Genomic DNA, 19,230 nt, shown 5'->3' with positions numbered 1-19,230 from the left:
AGGAAAGGATTTTTTTTTTTTTTTTAGTTTTAGTTTTATCGATAACAAATTAACATGATCGACGAAATTCTTAATGATCAATTATCGATCGTCGATTAATAATGCCCATCCCTAATATGTGTGTATATACACTCACCGGCCACTTTATTAGGTACCCCATGCTAGTAACGGGTTGGACCCCCTTTTGCCTTCAGAACTGCCTCAATTCTTCGTGGCATAGATTCAACAAGGTGCTGGAAGCATTCCTCAGGGAGTTTGGTCCATATTGACATGATGGCATCACACAGTTGCCGCAGATTTGTCGGCTGCACATCCGTGATGCGAATCTCCCGTTCCACCACATCCCAAAGATGCTCTATTGGGTTGAGATCTGGTGACTGTGGAGGCCATTTTAGTACAGTGAACTCATTGTCATGTTCAAGAAACCAATTTGAAATGATTAGAGCTTTGTGACATGGTGGAAGTAGCCATCAGAGGATGGGTACATGGTGGCCATAAAGGGATGGACATGGTCAGAAACAATGCTCAGGTAGGCCGTGGCATTTAAACGATGCCCAATTGGCACTAAGGGGCCTAAAGTGTGCCAGGAAAACATCCCCCACACCCTTACACCACCACCACCAGCCTGCACAGTGGTAACAAGGCATGATGGTTCCATGTTCTCATTCTGTTTACGCCAAATTCTGACTCTAACATCTGAATGTCTCAACAGAAATCGAGACTCATCAGACCAGGCAACATTTTTCCAGTCTTCAACTGTTCAATTTTGGTGAGCTCTTGCAAATTGTAGCCTCTTTTTCCTATTTGTAGTGGAGATGAGTGGTACCCGGTGGAGTCTTCTGCTGTTGTAGCCCATCCGCCTCAAGGTTGTGCGTGTTGTGGCTTCACAAATGCTTTGCTGCATACCTCGGTTGTAACGAGTGGTTATTTCAGTCACTGTTGCCCTTCTATCAGCTCGAACCAGTCTGGCCATTCTCCTCTGACCTCTGGCATCAACAAGGCATTTCCGCCCACAGAACTGCCGCTCACTGGATGTTTTTTCTTTTTCGGACCATTCTCTGTAAACCCTAGAGATGGTTGTGCGTGAAAATCCCAGTAGATTAGCAGTTTCTGAAATACTCAGACCAGCCCTTCTGGCACCAACAATCATGCCACGTTCAAAGTCACTCAAATCACCTTTCTTCCCCATACTGATGCTCGGTTTGAACTGCAGGAGATTGTCTTGACCATGTCTACATGCCTAAATGCACTGAGTTGCCGCCATGTGATTGGCTGCTTAGAAATTAAGTGTTAACGAGCAGTTGGACAGGTGTACCTAATAAAGTGGCCGGTGAGTGTATATGTGTGTGTGCGTGCGCGTGCTTTTTTTCTGGAATGGCTTAAAAGTCTTCCTTCAGACCAGGTGATGGATATTTATAAATGCTATATTATATTTAATTTTATCTATACCACACAGCCCTAGTGTGTAAAATTGCTATGCAATTACAGGGAATATTATTCTTTGTGCATTGGCATTGTGATGTTTTGTGAACTTGTTGGTCTTTTTATGTTGTTCACAATCCTATGCAGCTAAAACACATCAAAATTAGTAGTGCTGCCCCCAACTAACGATTTTCCTAGTCGACTATTAGTTGTTCATTTAAGCCATTAGTCGGGAGAGAAATACTAAAACATAGTAATGATCATTTCAATTATTAATTAAGGTCTCAAGCGCACCCATAAAGCTTGCCAACATTGCATGAACTTTTCTGAGCTCAGAACGCCAACAAAATAAATAGTATATAATGTAAATAACAGCCTTATAATGAAAATATTTTTTTAAGTGTAGGACATATATATACATTTTAAACAAACAAATAAATAAATATACAGCAAACTGAAACACTTAATAGAGAAATAGGCCTATTAATCAGGCCGATGGACAAGTAGTCTTAATATTTTAAGAAAAATCAGTTTCTCAGAGGTCAGAACACAAAGAAATATAAATACAAATTTATAAAAATGAATAAATAAATGAAACACTACAAGAATATGGACAATTAGGCTATACCTGACTCGCCATCACTCCGATCTCAGTCTTCTCATATTATGAGAAAGACACAAGACTTTGTCCACGCTGTCGGGGAGAAGTGAGCTCCGTGTCTTGCTCACAACGAATCCGGCTTTTGAGAAGATGCACTCCGGTGGCGTGGATGTTAAGTTAAACATGTTAAGTTGAACACATTTATAGGTTCACGTTAATGTTAGAGCGAGTGGCCACTGGCCATGTAAACTGGTATTACGTTAGCTACTACTTGGATTTTTAAAATTAGTCATGTTTGAGGTTGCACGTCAACCCTCTTCTGCCCGGCATCACCAATTCGGAGGTTCAAATTTAGTCGACCAGTCGTCTTCTTGACAACTTTTAGGGGGCAGCCCAAAGAATTATTGATAGACAGATATATTGTTTTGACAAATAATGATCCAATTTGATATTACCGGCCTGATGTCGCATTGGCTGATATACAGATGTGTTCATTCTTGTATCAAAAACCTACCAATAGCCTCGTAAATAGACAGTAACCATTTTCAGTGAATATATTGTGTAAAATAACTCTGTTTGATTTTACAGTTTTATAATTGTAACCGTAATTGACCACCCTGCTTTCTAGATACCAGCATCGGCCATTAAAAAACCCTATATTGGTTGACCGCTAATAAATATCAATTAGGACTTCCCTATCATATGGAGGATTTTTTTATTATACAATTGTGCCTTTGCTTTTGCTCAGTTGTTCTGTTGACAAGTGTGGCGGTCGATTTACTGCTCTAGTGGGTATGTCTGTGTAGTGTGTGTGTGTGTGTGTGTGTGTGTCCCTCTTTGTCAACATCTAACCTGTTGTATCTGCTCGTGTGGACAGGCTGTTCAGACATGTTAGCATGACTGGCTGCGATCTGCAGGTTGGGTTTACATGCTGTCCCAACGCCCCTGCTCACCCGGGTCTGTGTGGTGTGGACGGCTTCACGCTGATGGTCCCGCATTTCAGCTTATTGGGAACGGCAGGGTCCTCCTCACAGGCTGCTGACGGGGTCCCGTCCCTCTGAGATTGAGCTGAGCCGGAGAGGAGAGTCTTGACCTTGTTGTGAGGAGTTTACTAAATAAGACTAGAGGGTTTTTTTTAGGTTAGTTCTCCGGAGAGATGGATGAGAGCTTCCTGTGGAGACGTCTCAAGTATAGCAGTCAGGATTTTAATTTTTATATTTTTGGGCTTGGATTTGCTTCATTGGACAGATGGAGATGATGGTATGTTATTTTATTAATTTGAAGAGAGGGATCAGACTTGAACCTGTGTCAGCAGCGCGAGAACCAATGGTCAACATATCTGGAACATGTGTTTTAGGAGCTTTTCAATGCATTTAGACAGAAACCCAGGTATATGAATCTTCATGTCATTCTAAACCTGTTATTTTGTAGAAATGTATTGTTTTGCAGAATATCCTAATCGCTCTTTTCAATGCAGTACAGTACTATTTCTTTTGTAGAAATGTATTTTTTTGCAGAATATCCTAATCGCTCTTTTCAATGCAGTACAGTACTGCAGTGATGTCATTTTGTAGGCCAACCTTTAAGTTCGCTTCACCCTGGTTCCCTCGACAAAAACCCAATAGTATTTTTCCATTGGCTTTTGGATTATTACTGAAAATAAGCTCTGTGATAAAAAGTGTTCATGATTCTTTCACGTTTCGTTCATCAGCTGTAATCTTGACAAATCAGCACAACTTTTATGAATTTTGAATCCTAAATACAATCGCCTGAAGGAAAATCTTAACATAGCCTAGGCTATAAATGAACTATGCCTTAACATGCCTTAAACGTCACCACCATTAAGCTAAACCACTCTTTCAGCCTTTATTTAAAACATTTTTTCCTGAAAGTTTGAGTTAGAATACTTTGCAAGAGTGCAGGTATATACACAACAAGGCTTTAAAAGCGAACTAGCGAGTTATTAGAAGAGTTTCCTGTTTGTGTGATGACGTTTAACGTCCCCAACAACCTCTAGTCCCATTTAGCCCACTTTATAGCAACCACTCTTTTCAAGACAAATACAACTTTAGAAAAATAACTAGATGGTATTACTGATGTTTTTTTACGTGAAAATATCTTGTGACCTACAGACCATATTTCAGGCATTGAACCAAAAACCCATTCCAAAAACCTACTGACCTCAGGAAGATGAAACTGGAAGTGCTAAAATGCTAATTTTCATGATTGGCCTGCAAAAATACATCATACTTGCAGCACTCTATAAGGATGGGTCCTGTCCAGCAAAGACTTTATAAATGTCATAATAGTGACCTATGTGATTTAAATTCCTCCAAATACCTCCTCTGAAGCCAAACAATAGCCGAATATGACCAAATTGACATGTACATTTTTATTGGCTGAAAACCCGCAGCTCTCAAATCGTATTCGTGTGAGTTCAGATATGCTTTGACGTCGGCGAAGATCATCCTAAGGCTAATTTCTTGTCGCTGACATCAAAATTGGTGCAGAAGAAAGCCACATTTAGAACAACATGAAGGTGAATTTTCATATTTGTGGCGAACTGCTACTTTAATAATGTTAACGTGTTAATAAATGCATTTTTGTTCATTAACTTGGTCGGACAAACTAGATTAAGGGAAAATGCTCATAATTGTAGTTTATTTTAACATTTGCAAAGCCTTTACGGGGCCTGTCTTTGATTTATGAAGCGAGCAGCTTTGTAATTTTCCTTTTCGCTATGAAACTGTCCATCATTTTCCAGAACAAGAAGGTGAGTGCTTTGTAAAAGCAGCTTGAACTGCCTTCAAATGATGCAGCATCTTTAGCTCCCTCGCTATCTGTCTTTCTCATCACCGTCTTATGAACGATATCTCCACTAGCCACCCACAGAAAGCAGCCCAGTGCAGGAGGAGAGGAGAAGAGCTGTCTTAGCTTATCAGCATCAGGCCCTTTATTTACTTTATCTCTGTGGATTAGTTTTATTTGCTGCATAGCGCACTATCCGAGTGCTTGTGGAGAGCCCAACAAATGCACATGTCCACACTAATTGTACGCTTCTGTAGTAGTCTGAGGGCAGATATCCGCAGGCAGAATACTCCAATCAGAGCCGGCGCACGCTAACGGGGACGGCTGAGAACAAGGGGAAGTGTTTGTAAGGAAAAGCTAAAGGGAAGTGCAGAAAACGGAAACTAAAACGTATGCGTGTGTTGCTCATCAACCATTTTGTCCTTAGGAGGACACTTAATATTCAACAATATTATCGATTTGACCGAACTGACACTATTGGATGAGAACTGAACTGAGCTGGACGATGACATCACTGTTTTCTGCAGAGCTGCTTTATAGATGAAATGAACTAATTTAATAATTAATGATCTTTACAACGGAACTGAATCAACACTGAACTGAACTGACTTTAGCTGAATAATGACACTATTTTCTTCCTAGAGCTGCTGTACAGCCGAAATGAACACTATCCGCATCATTAAATCATTTTCCTGTTATCACTGTAAAGCTGCTTTGAAATATGTATTGTATAAAGCACTATAAATAAAGGTGACTTGTCTAGACTGAGTGATCAGAGTGATGTCAAACGTGATCTGTGCTGTGATTGGCCAGCCCTGGTTCTTTTAAAGATACATTATCACCAGATAAAGCATTGATAACTTGAATTAATTAACAAATTAATAACAAATTATACAACTACTATAAGTATATCCATTTATTCCACCTTACCGTTGACACATACAGTACACTCTCGTTAAGCAGTATATATAGCAAACCTCAAATGCTCGATTTGTTATATTGTCGAAAAATTGGATATATACTTTACCTGCGTACAGTATACTCGCATAATGCAATATATTATATAGCAAATGTCAGCTGTGTGATTGTTTACATTGTCACGTCACATGAATTTCTGTGAAGCTGCGTTGAAACTGTGTGTGTATTGTAAAAAGCGTGTGTATTTATTTTTATTTAAAAGACACGGATGGACATGGAAGGGAGAAACGTTTAATTTGAGTTGAATCAGGTGTAGATTAGGATATTGTTTAGTCCAAACAGATTGCTTATTTAATTAAAGCCGACTATTTTAAGAAGCTTTAACCGGACCTACTGTCAAAGTCGCCGTGGTTTAACCTTGTGTCGTCATGGTTTAGTTGAGGTTGGGTTGTACTGTGGCCGCTTTCCAGTTAATCATCAATATTGATGAGCATGTCGGTCTGTTCATTGGAACAAACACACCCTTGAGCTGTGTGTGTGTGAGTTTGTCAGGCTGGTTTTTTATGTGTCAAAAAGAGAGATATACAGACCCTGGTGTCATTCACAGTGTGTTTATGGACATCGGCTTACATAGATCTGTGAGTTAACATGGATTCAGCCTTCATATGTGATAATTCTTAGAAACAAAGAAATGATGCTTTCGCCCAAGTGAGCTGTGGAAATGACAGGCCCATCCTTCATACACACTCTCCTGCCGTATGTGGTAGACCCTCATTTTGACGCAGTGACGTATCGGGTCGTACCAAATAATGGGGTGTTCACTGGGTGTTCACAGGTATTTCTGTGTAGATACTATATAGCTGGGGAGGGGGTCTTCATTTGTCAATTTTGAACTAATATTCATTTTCATAATGTCATTTTAAGGAATATTCTGGGTTATTTACAATGTAACAGTGAAGTGTGTTGTGGCGCAGATAAAAAAAATTTAAAATCTGTTTGGGGTCGGTTCGATTTTGAAAAAGTTTTTTAAAGAAGACATTAAATAAAAACAGTAATATTGTGAATTGTATATTAAACATATGCATCCTTGCTGAATAATATTTACTTAAAAAATAGATTTAAAAAAACGTGCTGATCCCAAACACTTGATCAGTAATTTAAATGAAAAACAGACAAATTAAATTAAAAACACTTTTTTCTGTTCGCTGTTACTGGCCCAAACTGGACTGGCAGGGATGCTTAAATAAATATCAGTATTTTGTGGTTACATGAAACTGGGAAAAAACATTTAAAAAATGGCATACTTCACCTTTAAACTGTACAGATAGAATCTGTGGCATGCTGTTGATTAAAGAAAATTACAGTAATTTTGACTTCTCCCTCAGTTTTTACAAATCAGTGAAAGAAAAAAAATCATTTTTGAGATGGGGAGGAGGAACTGCTAATTATGTGTGTCCAAAGTAATTGCCACAGATACTGTCATGCTTTACAGTAATTTGTACTTGACCAGGAATATTCCTTTAATATTATGTGTGGATCCATGTAGTAATTAAATAATTAGTTCAGGACACTTCATTTAGAACCAATTTGTGTATAGGACACTCAACCCTACATGTCACGCTGCACAGCATACTGAAATTAGTGACGCCTGACTGGTGATTTTAATGGTGGTTTCTTTCTCTTTTCCATGCAGAGCTCAGGAATGGAGGAGACGGTTTGGGAGCAGTACACTGTGACTCTACAGCGGGTATGAAACTCTTTTACATGAACCTACTCAAACTAACCCACACCCTAGCTCAACCACTGCAGGTTTAAGAGTCGCATGTTTAGATATGTTGTAGAAAAGCGGCTCGGCAGTGAACAACAAATTTCATGTTTGTAACCAAAGAGGCCACATGCTGCACAGAGAGAGGATGGCCCTCTTAACAAAGCCCCTCTAACATATAACAATACCTGAGATGCCCTCAAGATCCAAACTCAGTGTGCTGGATCCAGGAGGACAATATTAGCTTTAGGATTATGATTATCTGATATGACTATTTTGTAACATTATAATTGTCTCAATGCCACTTTTGAGTATTTATTTATTTCTATAAAAAAAATCATACTGACCTAGCCTGGATGCCAGCCCAAACCCCGCCCACAACATTTTTTGGTCGTGAAGTTCGGTCTGGACTCGATCCATTGAGGAGTAATTATGATCGGTTCAGAATTAGTCGTGCCAATCAAATTGCCAGGGCGGGCTTTATACGATGATGGACAGATGATCTGCAGTTACGTAATCATCACGTTATCAAAGATCGCTTGGGTTGAACTGGTTTCCCTCAGAGATGACTGCAGCTGGAGAATTGAGATGTAGAGATTCCGCTATCGCGTCTGTTGTAAAAGAAATCGACAGCGCATTAATTTTAAAAGACGAACAGAGAACTGCAATCAAGGCATTTGTCGATCGGAAAGATGCGTTTGCCGTCCTTCCTACGGGATTCGGCAAAAGTTTATTTTATCAGCTGGCTCCGATGGTCGCTAAGAAGATGGGACGCAATGAAAACCCTGTGCTCGTTGTGGTTTCTTCTTTGGTCGCACTTATGGAGGAACAAGTAGCTAAAAGAAGCAACACTCATTATTTTACTACTTCTTCCAGTGTGCGTGTAGTTGAGTTCTGTTGACAACTATGCGTAGCTCAACATATGTTACTTACTGCGCTGCTCTGATTGGTTGTAGGTCTATCCTATTGAGTGCAGTGTTTTTTTTTTTCCTGGTTCGGTTAAGACACGCCTCATAATCAAAGCCCTATGGAGCAGTATCAGACTCACACTCTGACTAGAATACGAGTATGACAAAGTCAGGCTAATACTGACCCCAAACTTTAGAACAAAAGTGTATGTAGTCATTATTTAAAACAACAACCAAAAAAAACGAATGAACGAACGAAACGAAAAAACTATTGAATATGACATACACATTATTTTCCCTCTATTCTATTCTGTTATGGAAATACTGGAGGCTCACTCTTGTTATTTATTGCAATTCATTTTAGTAAATAAACAGTGTGATCAGTTTCTTGTTACCTTCATAATTATATCCAAATGGACATGTGCATGTATAACAGTGTTGTGTGTAACGCGTTACAAACGTTACAGTAACGTAACTACTTTTTCGGGTAAAAAGTAGTGTAACGCGTTACTACTGAAAATTTGGTAACGAAACGTAGTTCCTTTTTCAATTCCGCACAACGTTACTTTTCCCATGGACAGATTTGACAGCAACACTGTCTCCTCAGCTGCGCGCTTGCAATAGTCACAAGCTCCACATGGAACGTGACAGAGGCTGGTAGCAGAGCAATCAATTCTGTGAATTACACTGCGCAAACCAAAAGTAACACTCCCGCCGGATGAAGAAGGGTTGGCTCTCCACAGAACATAAAATATTAATTGTATTGCATTTTTCGTGTTCGCATTTATGAGGAAAGAAACAATGTTATGGACGTAACAGTTCTTCGGACTTGACCGCTCTGAAAGCGGCACTAAAAGACTGCTTTAAATCTTTCACAGAGACCTCAAACAGGCATTTAAAACACCAAATATTAAGGATTGGCATATCAAGCAAAATAATATTCGATGATTGCTCGAAAATCGTACCTCTACCCCCACATGCTTACAGTAAGACGGCGTTCGCTCAAATCCCGCTCCGATATTAAATTTCTCTGTATAGACCTGCGTGTTGTAGCCTAGTAATTAAAGAAAACGATTTAGTTTCATATTTTGTTTAAATAAAATAATTTATTTTTTAATTTCATCAATGTTGATTATATGAAAAGTGAAAAGCATGAGAGCATAAGATGCGGAATCGGGAGACAAATGGAGTGGGCAGACATGATTTTGACCACTTCATTAAGTTTGTTTTTGTAGAAAGCCTTTCTTTAAAGTGAATTTCGTTTTGTATTAATTGTATCTTAATTTTAATCAATGTTTCATCAACCAATTGTCTTTAATAAATAAGCAGTAAATATAGCAGGCAAGATAATCAGGACTTCTCAGGAGCTCCGTGCCGGCGCGTGGACTGAGCTCGTCTCATAAATGAACCGAAACTTAGCGCAAGCTACTTGCCTCAAAGATCTGAGAAATATATAGAAAGCTTGAAATGTGTACTTTAAAACAAAACTATTCAAAACGAGAGAAAACAGACTCTCTGTTTATGTAATCCATATGAAATGTGCATTTCTCTCTGGTGCGTTCACTACTGTGAAGATCGCGAGTCAGTATCGTCAACTTTATCTTTGCAGCCGACACTGACTGACAAAGAAAACACTTGTTTATTAATAAACAATTGAAATGTCTCCTTACTATATTTGATATTGGATATTCATAATCATTTCTTTTGCCGGTTCTTTGTGACATTTTTCATGAACGCGTCACCACCGCTCAATAGTTAATATTGTGCTTTGGTGTTCAGTTTATACAGGTTTTTCAAATGTTATGTAAATAAATATATTTTTTTTTCTATCTCAAAATCTCTCTTTTTTTCTAGTTTTTTTTCTAGTTTTTCGATAAGTAGAGTTCATAGTAGAATTTTATGTAGGCCTACACATTTAGGAACAGATATTGGGTTCTGCCCAAAGTCAAGCAACATAAAAGTAACGTAAAAGTAACGAGTAACATAACAAGTTACTTTCCAAAGGGGGTAACTAAGTAAAGTAACGGATTACTTTTTTAAGGAGTAACGAGAAAACACTACTTTTTAAAAGTAACTTCCCCAACACTGATGTATAAATGAACAGTAGATATCCCAAATAAGGTGTTTGCATGAGACATAATTGTCATATGCATGTAAACATGGACATTGTTACCAACAACTTATTAGCATCAAAACATTTTGTGCTTGTGTTCTCCTTGTAGAAATGCTTCAGCCTGTCAGATGAAGTTACCCCTCCCCCTCTCTCTTCCCATCTTGTCTTTCCTTCCTCCCATTCCTCTTTCCTCCAACATCATGCACAACAGGATGCGCATCTTTTATCTCCCGCGTGACAGATCGCAAGGGTTCACACACTACAAACACACACTGACACTATCACCACCATCACATATCAGACCTATCCTGGGAAAGCATCTCAGCTCTTTGACATGTCAGATCCCTGGGTTCAGATAAGAATTGTCTCGTCTTATCGCTAACATAAAAGGGAAGATATAAGCTTTTGGAAGTTTAAAAAAAACAGGATACTCAGAATGAGGACAAGTTTATATGGCGTATCATGACCTATAAGGGCTTGACAGTGCGAGCGATTTACTCGCATTTGCGACAAAAAGTGTGAAAAATGTATTTAGGAGCACATGTGAATTAAAAAAAAAGTCCCTGCGGTTCCTCCGTTTTATTCAATTTAAAGTCATAAAAAGTCTTAAATATCTTAAATGGTATAAGTAACATATTGATTATTTTTAAGAGGTCTTAATTTGGGGATGGAAAAACACGAATCGCAATGTGATTTATTAAATAAGAGGATTAAGCTGCATGTTTCAAAGTAGCAATGCGGCGCCGTTGCACGCTCTACAGCTCCCAGTCAGTGTAATTCATCAACAGTTCATCATAAGCATTAGCATTCTATTAGCATAAATGTGCAGTATTCAATGTTTACTTTATGGTGTTCATGTAATATGCTGTAGATGGCTGTAAGAGTGCATATTTTATCTCCTGCATCTTTTTTTGCATGAGCAGCCGGCAATAGTAAAGCATAGACATTTCAAAATAAGTCCCATTGCATTTTATTTTACAATTAAAAGTGCCACATTTTGCATAAGTTTTTTCCCTGGTTATTATTTCTAATTTCCTGGTTATTATTTTAAACTGTATCTGGCAATTAATTCAACTTAAATTTAGCTATTTTTTGTGGCACAATAATATGTTTACTTAGTATAAGTATATAAGTATTAGTATATATATATCCATTTATCTATATATACACAGTTTGAACTGTGTGTGTGTGTGTGTGTGTGTGTGTGTGTGTGTGTGTGTGTGTGTGTGTGTATATACACACACACAGTTTGACGTAGGCCTCTAAAATTATTACATAATTACTAAATACAGTTTGAAGCAGAAATATTTTAAAAAATATATTAATAGAATTAATATAGAATATTAATCTTATTATTATTCTAATGAAATAAGGAATTAAGGAATAATGCATTGTTTGTTCAATTGTGCCTCTAAAGGGTTTTTAATGTCCTCATAAATTTCAACTTGGGAATGTGCTCCTTGGGAGTTGGGAGCCCTGTCTATTTCATTATTTTGGTATATATTTACTCATGCCAGCAGTAATATTATATAAGCTTTTGGTTACCGCCTACCCCTAGAGTCAGTGTCAGTCTGTGCCATTACTTCACACTCTAAAATCTCGGTTCACTCGTTGCTGTCAGGTTTTATCTCCAGCTTTAATTGGGCCTGAATATATTTGGAGCAGATTGCCAGATCAAGCCAGCGATACCCACTCATTAGACTCTGTTTATTCAGCGCTCCTCTGAGGCAGGTACAGCAGGTTGGTATTTGGCTAAGCAATGAGGTGGAACCATGTCTCCATTAGCTTTAGCGTGCAATGGCTTTCTGCAAAACCGCACTGTGGTGGCAGTGGCACGCAGTCAACGTTTATGAGAGATTTATTTTAAGAGCGCACGGACGTGAGTGTGTAACACCGCTGGCCGTTTGCATGCTTCTAAGAAGCAATATTAAACAGTACTGCCTTGGGCAGACTAGCTGTGATGTATGACTATGGAAATGCGTTTGTGCTACTTTCACACTGAAAGTGATTTCTCTCTCTTTCTTTTGCAGGACTCTAAAATGGGCTTTGGAATTGCTGTGTCCGGCGGCCGGGACAATCCAAACGTGGAGAGCGGAGAGACGTCCATCATCGTGTCGGACGTGCTGCCAGGAGGACCAGCCGATGGACTGCTCTTGTACGCTTCACTCGCCTTACTAATGCATACGCGTTGAGCGTATTGGTAAACCATTATTTTACACCAGCATAGGCCGGTTAATAAGTATCGAGTTTTCACATAGAGCTTTTTAAAATGACATGAAATTAAAATTGACTCTGCTTACTGCCCTAATAAATGTCCTTGGTGTTATTGTGCGTGTTATATTGGTGCATGTTAATCCAAAGAGGAAAAAGTGTTGTTTTTCATAATCGTTTATCAATGTAATAACTTTATACATTTCAACAAACAGCTTATTTTCTGTTGATGTACTCAAGGCTGAGTAAAATTATATTAACCAATCATATCATAACCTACCTGTCACATTCCAGTCAAATACTGATGCATACAATTATGGCCTACATTATTTCACAGAATATTCACTTGGAAATACATCATATACCACATTATAGAAGTTACATTCATTGCCTATACCATATTTAGTCTTAAATGAGTGTTAAGTATTCCCATATGACTTTCTTTAACATGTTATTGAAATGGAAATAGTTTAAACATGATAATAAACATAAAACCCAATAATATTGTTAAATAGAATAGAATGTTGACATTTGTTTTGTTTTGCTTGTGGACAGTGAGAACGACCGTGTGATACAGGTCAACACCATCACCATGGATAATGTGCCTCATTCTTTTGCTGTGCAGTCACTTCGGAAATGTGGGAAAGTGGCCAAAATAGTGAGTATTTGTCAAGTTGACCTTTATGAGAGGCCTACTAAAACAAGTTACTTTGGTTATTAGCGTAGGTTAGCAGTGTCAGATGTTAACTTTTTATTTATTAAGTGTCAATATTTGCCTTTCAAGGTCTTATTTATTCCTTTTGAGGATTAAAAAAAAAAATGTTTTAACCCACCACTCATGTCAAATACATTAGTTTCAAAATTAATATGAATATCAATTAATATTCTATGAATTAAATATTACAGATGTTACCTATAAAATCCAATCAACATCAAATACAAATGTAATGTAAGATATAAATGTAATATCATAAATGCTTTACTCGGATACAATTTAAATATTTTAAATGTGTTTGTTCAATTATTTTTAAGACCTGAGTTTTATTATGAAGATAACAGATAAAAAACAAAATCTTTTTTTTATCCCCTACATTTTAAAAATGTTTGCCATTTTTGACAATTTTAGATTTCAATTTTGCAGTTTTGCCCCAAGCGCTGTTTAAGTTCTGTTTTAAAACTAATACACATGCAGCATTCAAATGAATGTACTGCAATCGATCCCTGCTTAAAGTAATTATCATATAGTAAGATCAATCTCTTATGTCCTTTTGATAACAGTGGGCTGATTGTAAAAAAGACTAATTTTATTCAATCGCTCCCCACAGACTGTAAAGAGGCCTCGCAAGGTGTCTGTCCTCAAGCGGCCCCCGTCCCCGAGTGTAGATAGCCGTGATTACAACATATCCAGCTATTATCCCGAGGACAACCGCAGTGTTCACAGTGACCCAGACTCTGATTACCCTCGGGGAAATGGCGGCTTGGGCTACCCCCGCGACAGAGAGCATGACCGCAGCCTCGACAAGAGCCGGATAGACTACCTGGATCCGGATTACCGCAGCCAGGACTACGACTCTCGGCGGGAACGAAGTAGAGGCAGGAGCACAGAGAGATCGCCCAGCTCTGACAGCGGCTACCGCAGGGACGGCAGTCGGGGCCGGACACTGGAGCGTGGATCCAGCCCGGAGCCTCGCTATCATAAGCAGCAAAGTAGAGGCCGCGGTGGAGGAGGAAGCCCTGCCGGAAGCTACGGGAGGGACCAGGGCTATGACACGCGGAGGTATGACACCCGTTCGGATGACAAGATGATTAGGAGTCACAGCAGGGACCGGCTGCAGGATCACTCACCTTCACCCAGCAAAGAGCGGGACAGAGGAAGAGACCTTCAAAACTATGAGCCCCTGGAGCCGCCCATCAATGTGATGCTGGTGAAAAACAGGCCCAATGAAGGTGAGAACCTCGGGTTTAGCTGGTCACTAATCGCATATTTTGAATATAACAGAGTTAGGTGACTGAAATGATTAAAAACTGTTTATTTTGAAATGGAAATCTTTTGTAACATTACAAATGTCTTTACTGTAACTTTTGATCAATTTAATGCATCCTTGCTGAATAAAAGTATTCAATTCTAAACTTCATCTTACTGACAGCAAACTTTAAAACGTATCTTTTTTTGTAGTCTATTAAAGGGGGGGGGGGGGGGGGGAGCCGTTTTTGAAATATGCTGTTGGCCAATGTTGATATTTAAAATCAACCCAAACAAACACACCCCTTATTCAATGCTTCTTCATGGGCATTATTAAAGGAAATACTCAATGTGAATCAATGTTTACAGTAAACATTGCTATAAATTTGTTGCAAGTTCATATTTTCTCATGTAAATGACCTTTGTGACAACTGTTTGTGGCAACTTTCTGGAAAGCAGTTCAACCATCCACAGGAATAAATTACATTTTAAAATATATTAAAATAGAAAACAAATATTTTTAAATTGTTACATTTCACAATATCATTGTTTTTATTGTATTTTAATCTATAAAAATAAACACAGCCTTAGTGAGCATAAGAGACTTCTTTTAAAAAATCGTACCAACCCCAAACAAACGGTAGTGTATATAGTCTTCATGTTCCTCTGTAAGGTCCAGTTTGGGAGATCCCATCCTTCAATAACAGCCTCTTTCCAAAGCTGCATTATATTCTGACATGTTCACCAAATAATCCATGCTAAAATGTGCCGCAAAACCGTAACAGCATATATTTTCATAGTTCATCAATCATTTTTATCTCAATAGTGTAAAATATGGCATATGATCCCTTTATAGGTGCAGAGCCTTTATTCCTGCAGTAGAGATCAGGTCAGATGCTGCGGAAATAACACACAACATAAAAAGACCATCTGAGCTCAGCTCACACATGTGAACAGGGCAGCTGGCTCTCTCTCTCTGTCCTATTGTAATTCTCCCATTTCTTTATTTCACTCTCATTCTGTTTTCTCCATACATCCATCCTAAATTTTTTTTGCCCTCAGTAGATTTTGATGATATTTTAATCTGATTTTTTTTTATGATGGCCCTGTCAGGAGATTTCAGAGGAGATACATTCTTGTGACTTCACATAAAGCGGTCCGTCTCTTCCGATTTCCTCACCAGCTGCTCATAACCCTCAGTTCAGAAGGGCAAAGCGGGGAGCGCTGTTTATTACCACATTATGCCTTGGGTTGGGAAACAGGAAACGTTTTTCTTTAGAACAATATTTAAACCAAAAAATGTTCATCATATTTAGTTCTGTTACCGGTTCTTGAGCGTTCAGAGCTCTGATTCTGCCTGTCAGATCAATATTCCATATTTTCAGCTGGAGGGATTGCTGAGTACTTAAAAGGGTCAAGGTCATCATGGTTGTTAGGTTCATGTTAGCGTTGCTGAACAGAACCAATGTTTCATTGTGCTTCGTTATAGAGTACGGCCTCCGGCTGGGCAGCCAGATCTTCATCAAAGAGATGACCGGCACTGGATTGGCTGCCAGAGATGGAAATCTCCAGGAGGGCGACATCATTCTCAAGGTTCCTATAAGACTCTTCACACAACAGCCATATTCACACATGAAATCTATAAAATTGCAAGAGCAACCCAGTAGCTTTCTGTGTTTAATATGTCATTGTTGATATTGTTAACTAGGACTAAATATATTAAAAATCAAGTTAATAAAATATAAATGTTAGATGAAAACCTTTAACTTAAAAAAAAACTTAAATGAAAAATAGAAATGTTGTCGTGACAACTAACTGAAATAAAATGTTTTAGTTCAAGTACTAAATTAGTAAAACTGAAATAAATTAAAGCTATATTGAAATATTAAAAAAGACTAACAAAAATGACAAAAGCATATAACAAAAAAACTCAAACTTAAATTACAATTAAACCTGGTTATGTAAAAATAAAAGCTAATTTACAATTGTATTTAAATACTATAATAGTAATACAGTAAATAAATAATACTAAAAAACTCTGCACATGGTTGCTGATGGCTAATATAATGTTGAAATTCATGATTTCACACGATTTAAAGACAATGACATACACACAATTTATGAAATTAACCTTTTTTATTATTTTACAGTGCATATTTAACTTAATTTTACTTAATATTTGCGTACCAAATTAACTGTAAAATAATAATGATATAATAATATATTTTAAATTTAATCTAGAATTTGACATTAATATTATTAGTAAATGCAGTGACAGTAGGAGATAATCAATAATTATAATTCATTTTTTTATCATGGAAAATATCTGCCGATTTATCAACTTTGTCAATATATGTATATATAGTTGGGCTGACTGTTCGCACACCTCCACCAAAAAGGCATTCAAAACTCAAGCCCTTTGACATCAGACTCAATGCTGTCATAGCATCCTAGCATTATAAAAGCTTGAACCATTAATGTTACATCTTTTGTTGTTTCCAGATCAACGGAACGGTGACCGAGAACCTCTCGCTGAGTGACGCCGGCAAGCTGATTGAGAAATCACGGGGCAAGCTGCAACTGGTGGTGCAAAGAGACCAGCGGCAGGTCCTGGTGCGCATCCCTGCCCTGGCAGACAGCGACTCGGAGCCTGACGGTAAGTTTCTTCTGTCATGCAGCATTTGTCCGTAGACTAGTCTCCATTACAGCGCTTCCTGAGCCGTGGTGCTCACCCTCTGGCTGTTTGCTCTCTAACGCCACACTTTAATTAAAAGCAGATAGCATGAATTGGCTCTGATAAATCAGATTAGTAATATCATGTACACATTCGCCAGGCGCTGAGGCTGTAATAAATTACAGTTAATTATGCAAATCACTATTAATAGACTCGAAATGAGTGTCGAAGCACAAAACCCAATTTGTCACCGTCTGTGTCGGAGCATGGTTATCATCCACTGGCACAATTTCAACTATATGCCATGGATTTAATAAGTCTGGTCCTCTACACAGAGGTGATACCGTTAATGCAGTCGGACATGGGTTATAAAACTTCCTCTGGCTGTATAGTTATAGATTGATAGTACAGTATATTTAACAGGAACACACAGTCATTTAGAAATTACAAGACTGTTTTGTTTTTAGCAAAGAGCTGAGATTTACTGACTCCATTTATACCTGCTATTATCATCTGTCTCGGATTATCTGAGCACTAGTGGACCACATCAGAGACAGTATAAGGAGACAACCCATTTGTAGAAAAATTAATGGGAGGAATCGCAACACTCAATATGGCAGCTGTGTTAAAGGAAGTCCCGCAGTTCTGATAAAAGATACAAAGGCTCCACGTATTACTTTTTTATTTCAGAAAGCACATACAAATAGTGTTGTTGTTGTTGTTTTTTGCATGATTTTTTAATTTAAATTATTTTTATTTTTTTTACTTTTAAAACATTGAGTGGTAGATCAGCTTTTAAACAAAATGTACATCAGATTGAAAAGTAGAAGCCATAACATATAATTTATTATAATTCACATACTGTATGCATTTTTTTAAACTCAAGAAAGTATATTTATTTTATAATTATATTGTTTATTATATTTTTTTATATTGCATTATTTTGTATGATTTTATATATATTTATTCAATTATTTAATCAATTTAAATGATAAACAAACTATTATAATAAATTGATTTAAAGAAAAAAAGTTATATATATATATATATATATATATATATTTTTTTTTTTTTAAGTGCATGGACATAAATGGATGTTAATAGCAGGTATCTAACCTTTCTATCAGATACATAGGCATCATTGTTTGCACTTAAACACAATGAATATTTTAACACCAGAAAGATGCGCTCACCTGAGAAAAAGCAAACAGCTTACAACAGAAATGCTATTTTTGTGTTCTCTTTTTACAGATAATACAGATATGTCATACTTTTAGCTGATGGACCGCTGAGACACAACATAAAGTCTGGTTGCCTTTAATCTTTAATCATGACTGTGCCTCAACAAACCTGTAAAACTTTCACACTGTGCTCTTATGTTTAATGCTAACCTCCTTTTTTTTAATACCTTCTTTAACAATAAATAAGTCTGCTCAATGTTATGTCTGTGTGGTGGTGACTTATTTATCATAAAGGAGAAACCGTGTCTGGGAGGATGACAGTCTCGCGGATGCTATTTCATACTCTTCAGCTGTTATTAGGGTGGGACAGCTGGATATCGTATGGCTTTTACAGATCTACCATCCTCAAGGTATTAAATGCAGGTGGAAGTAAATTTCAGCACAGAAAAAGCGTCCGCTTGTCAAGTGGGGCAGGGCAGAACAGCTAAATGCATTTGCATTCCATGTTTGCATTCATCGGCAGTGGAACATGAGTCACTGTATGCATTGTGTATGCTGCTTTGGGCTGGTTGGAGAAGTTAAATTGAGATGTGATTTACACCCTGCCATAAAAATGCAGCATGTACTGTTCATTGCCTCTTATGCACCATTGTGCACTACTTTTCA

At 37.8% G+C, this 19,230-nt stretch overlaps 1 protein-coding gene across 7 annotated transcripts in view; it reads left to right on the top strand.

The window, feature by feature from the left end:
• The window catches only part of LOC130091692 (tight junction protein ZO-2-like), a 113,214-nt gene that overhangs the window by 50,220 nt on the left and 43,764 nt on the right, over positions 1-19,230 (top strand). For all 7 annotated transcript variants that reach the window (XM_056259747.1, XM_056259743.1, XM_056259748.1 and 4 more), the window contains exons 2-7: positions 7,443-7,496; positions 12,566-12,690; positions 13,302-13,404; positions 14,072-14,693; positions 16,199-16,302; positions 17,212-17,365. In XM_056259747.1, the coding sequence (XP_056115722.1) occupies positions 7,452-7,496; positions 12,566-12,690; positions 13,302-13,404; positions 14,072-14,693; positions 16,199-16,302; positions 17,212-17,365 (1,153 nt within the window). In that variant the 5' untranslated portion in view covers positions 7,443-7,451. The remainder of the gene's footprint in view (positions 1-7,442; positions 7,497-12,565; positions 12,691-13,301; positions 13,405-14,071; positions 14,694-16,198; positions 16,303-17,211; positions 17,366-19,230) is intronic.

Source organism: Rhinichthys klamathensis, unplaced genomic scaffold (assembly GCF_029890125.1).
Source record: "Rhinichthys klamathensis goyatoka isolate OS25496 unplaced genomic scaffold, OSU_Roscu_1.1 h1tg000169l_1, whole genome shotgun sequence".
In the NCBI taxonomy this organism is placed as follows: Eukaryota; Metazoa; Chordata; class Actinopteri; order Cypriniformes; family Leuciscidae; genus Rhinichthys; species Rhinichthys klamathensis.
This window is presented reverse-complemented; position numbering and strand designations above follow the sequence as displayed.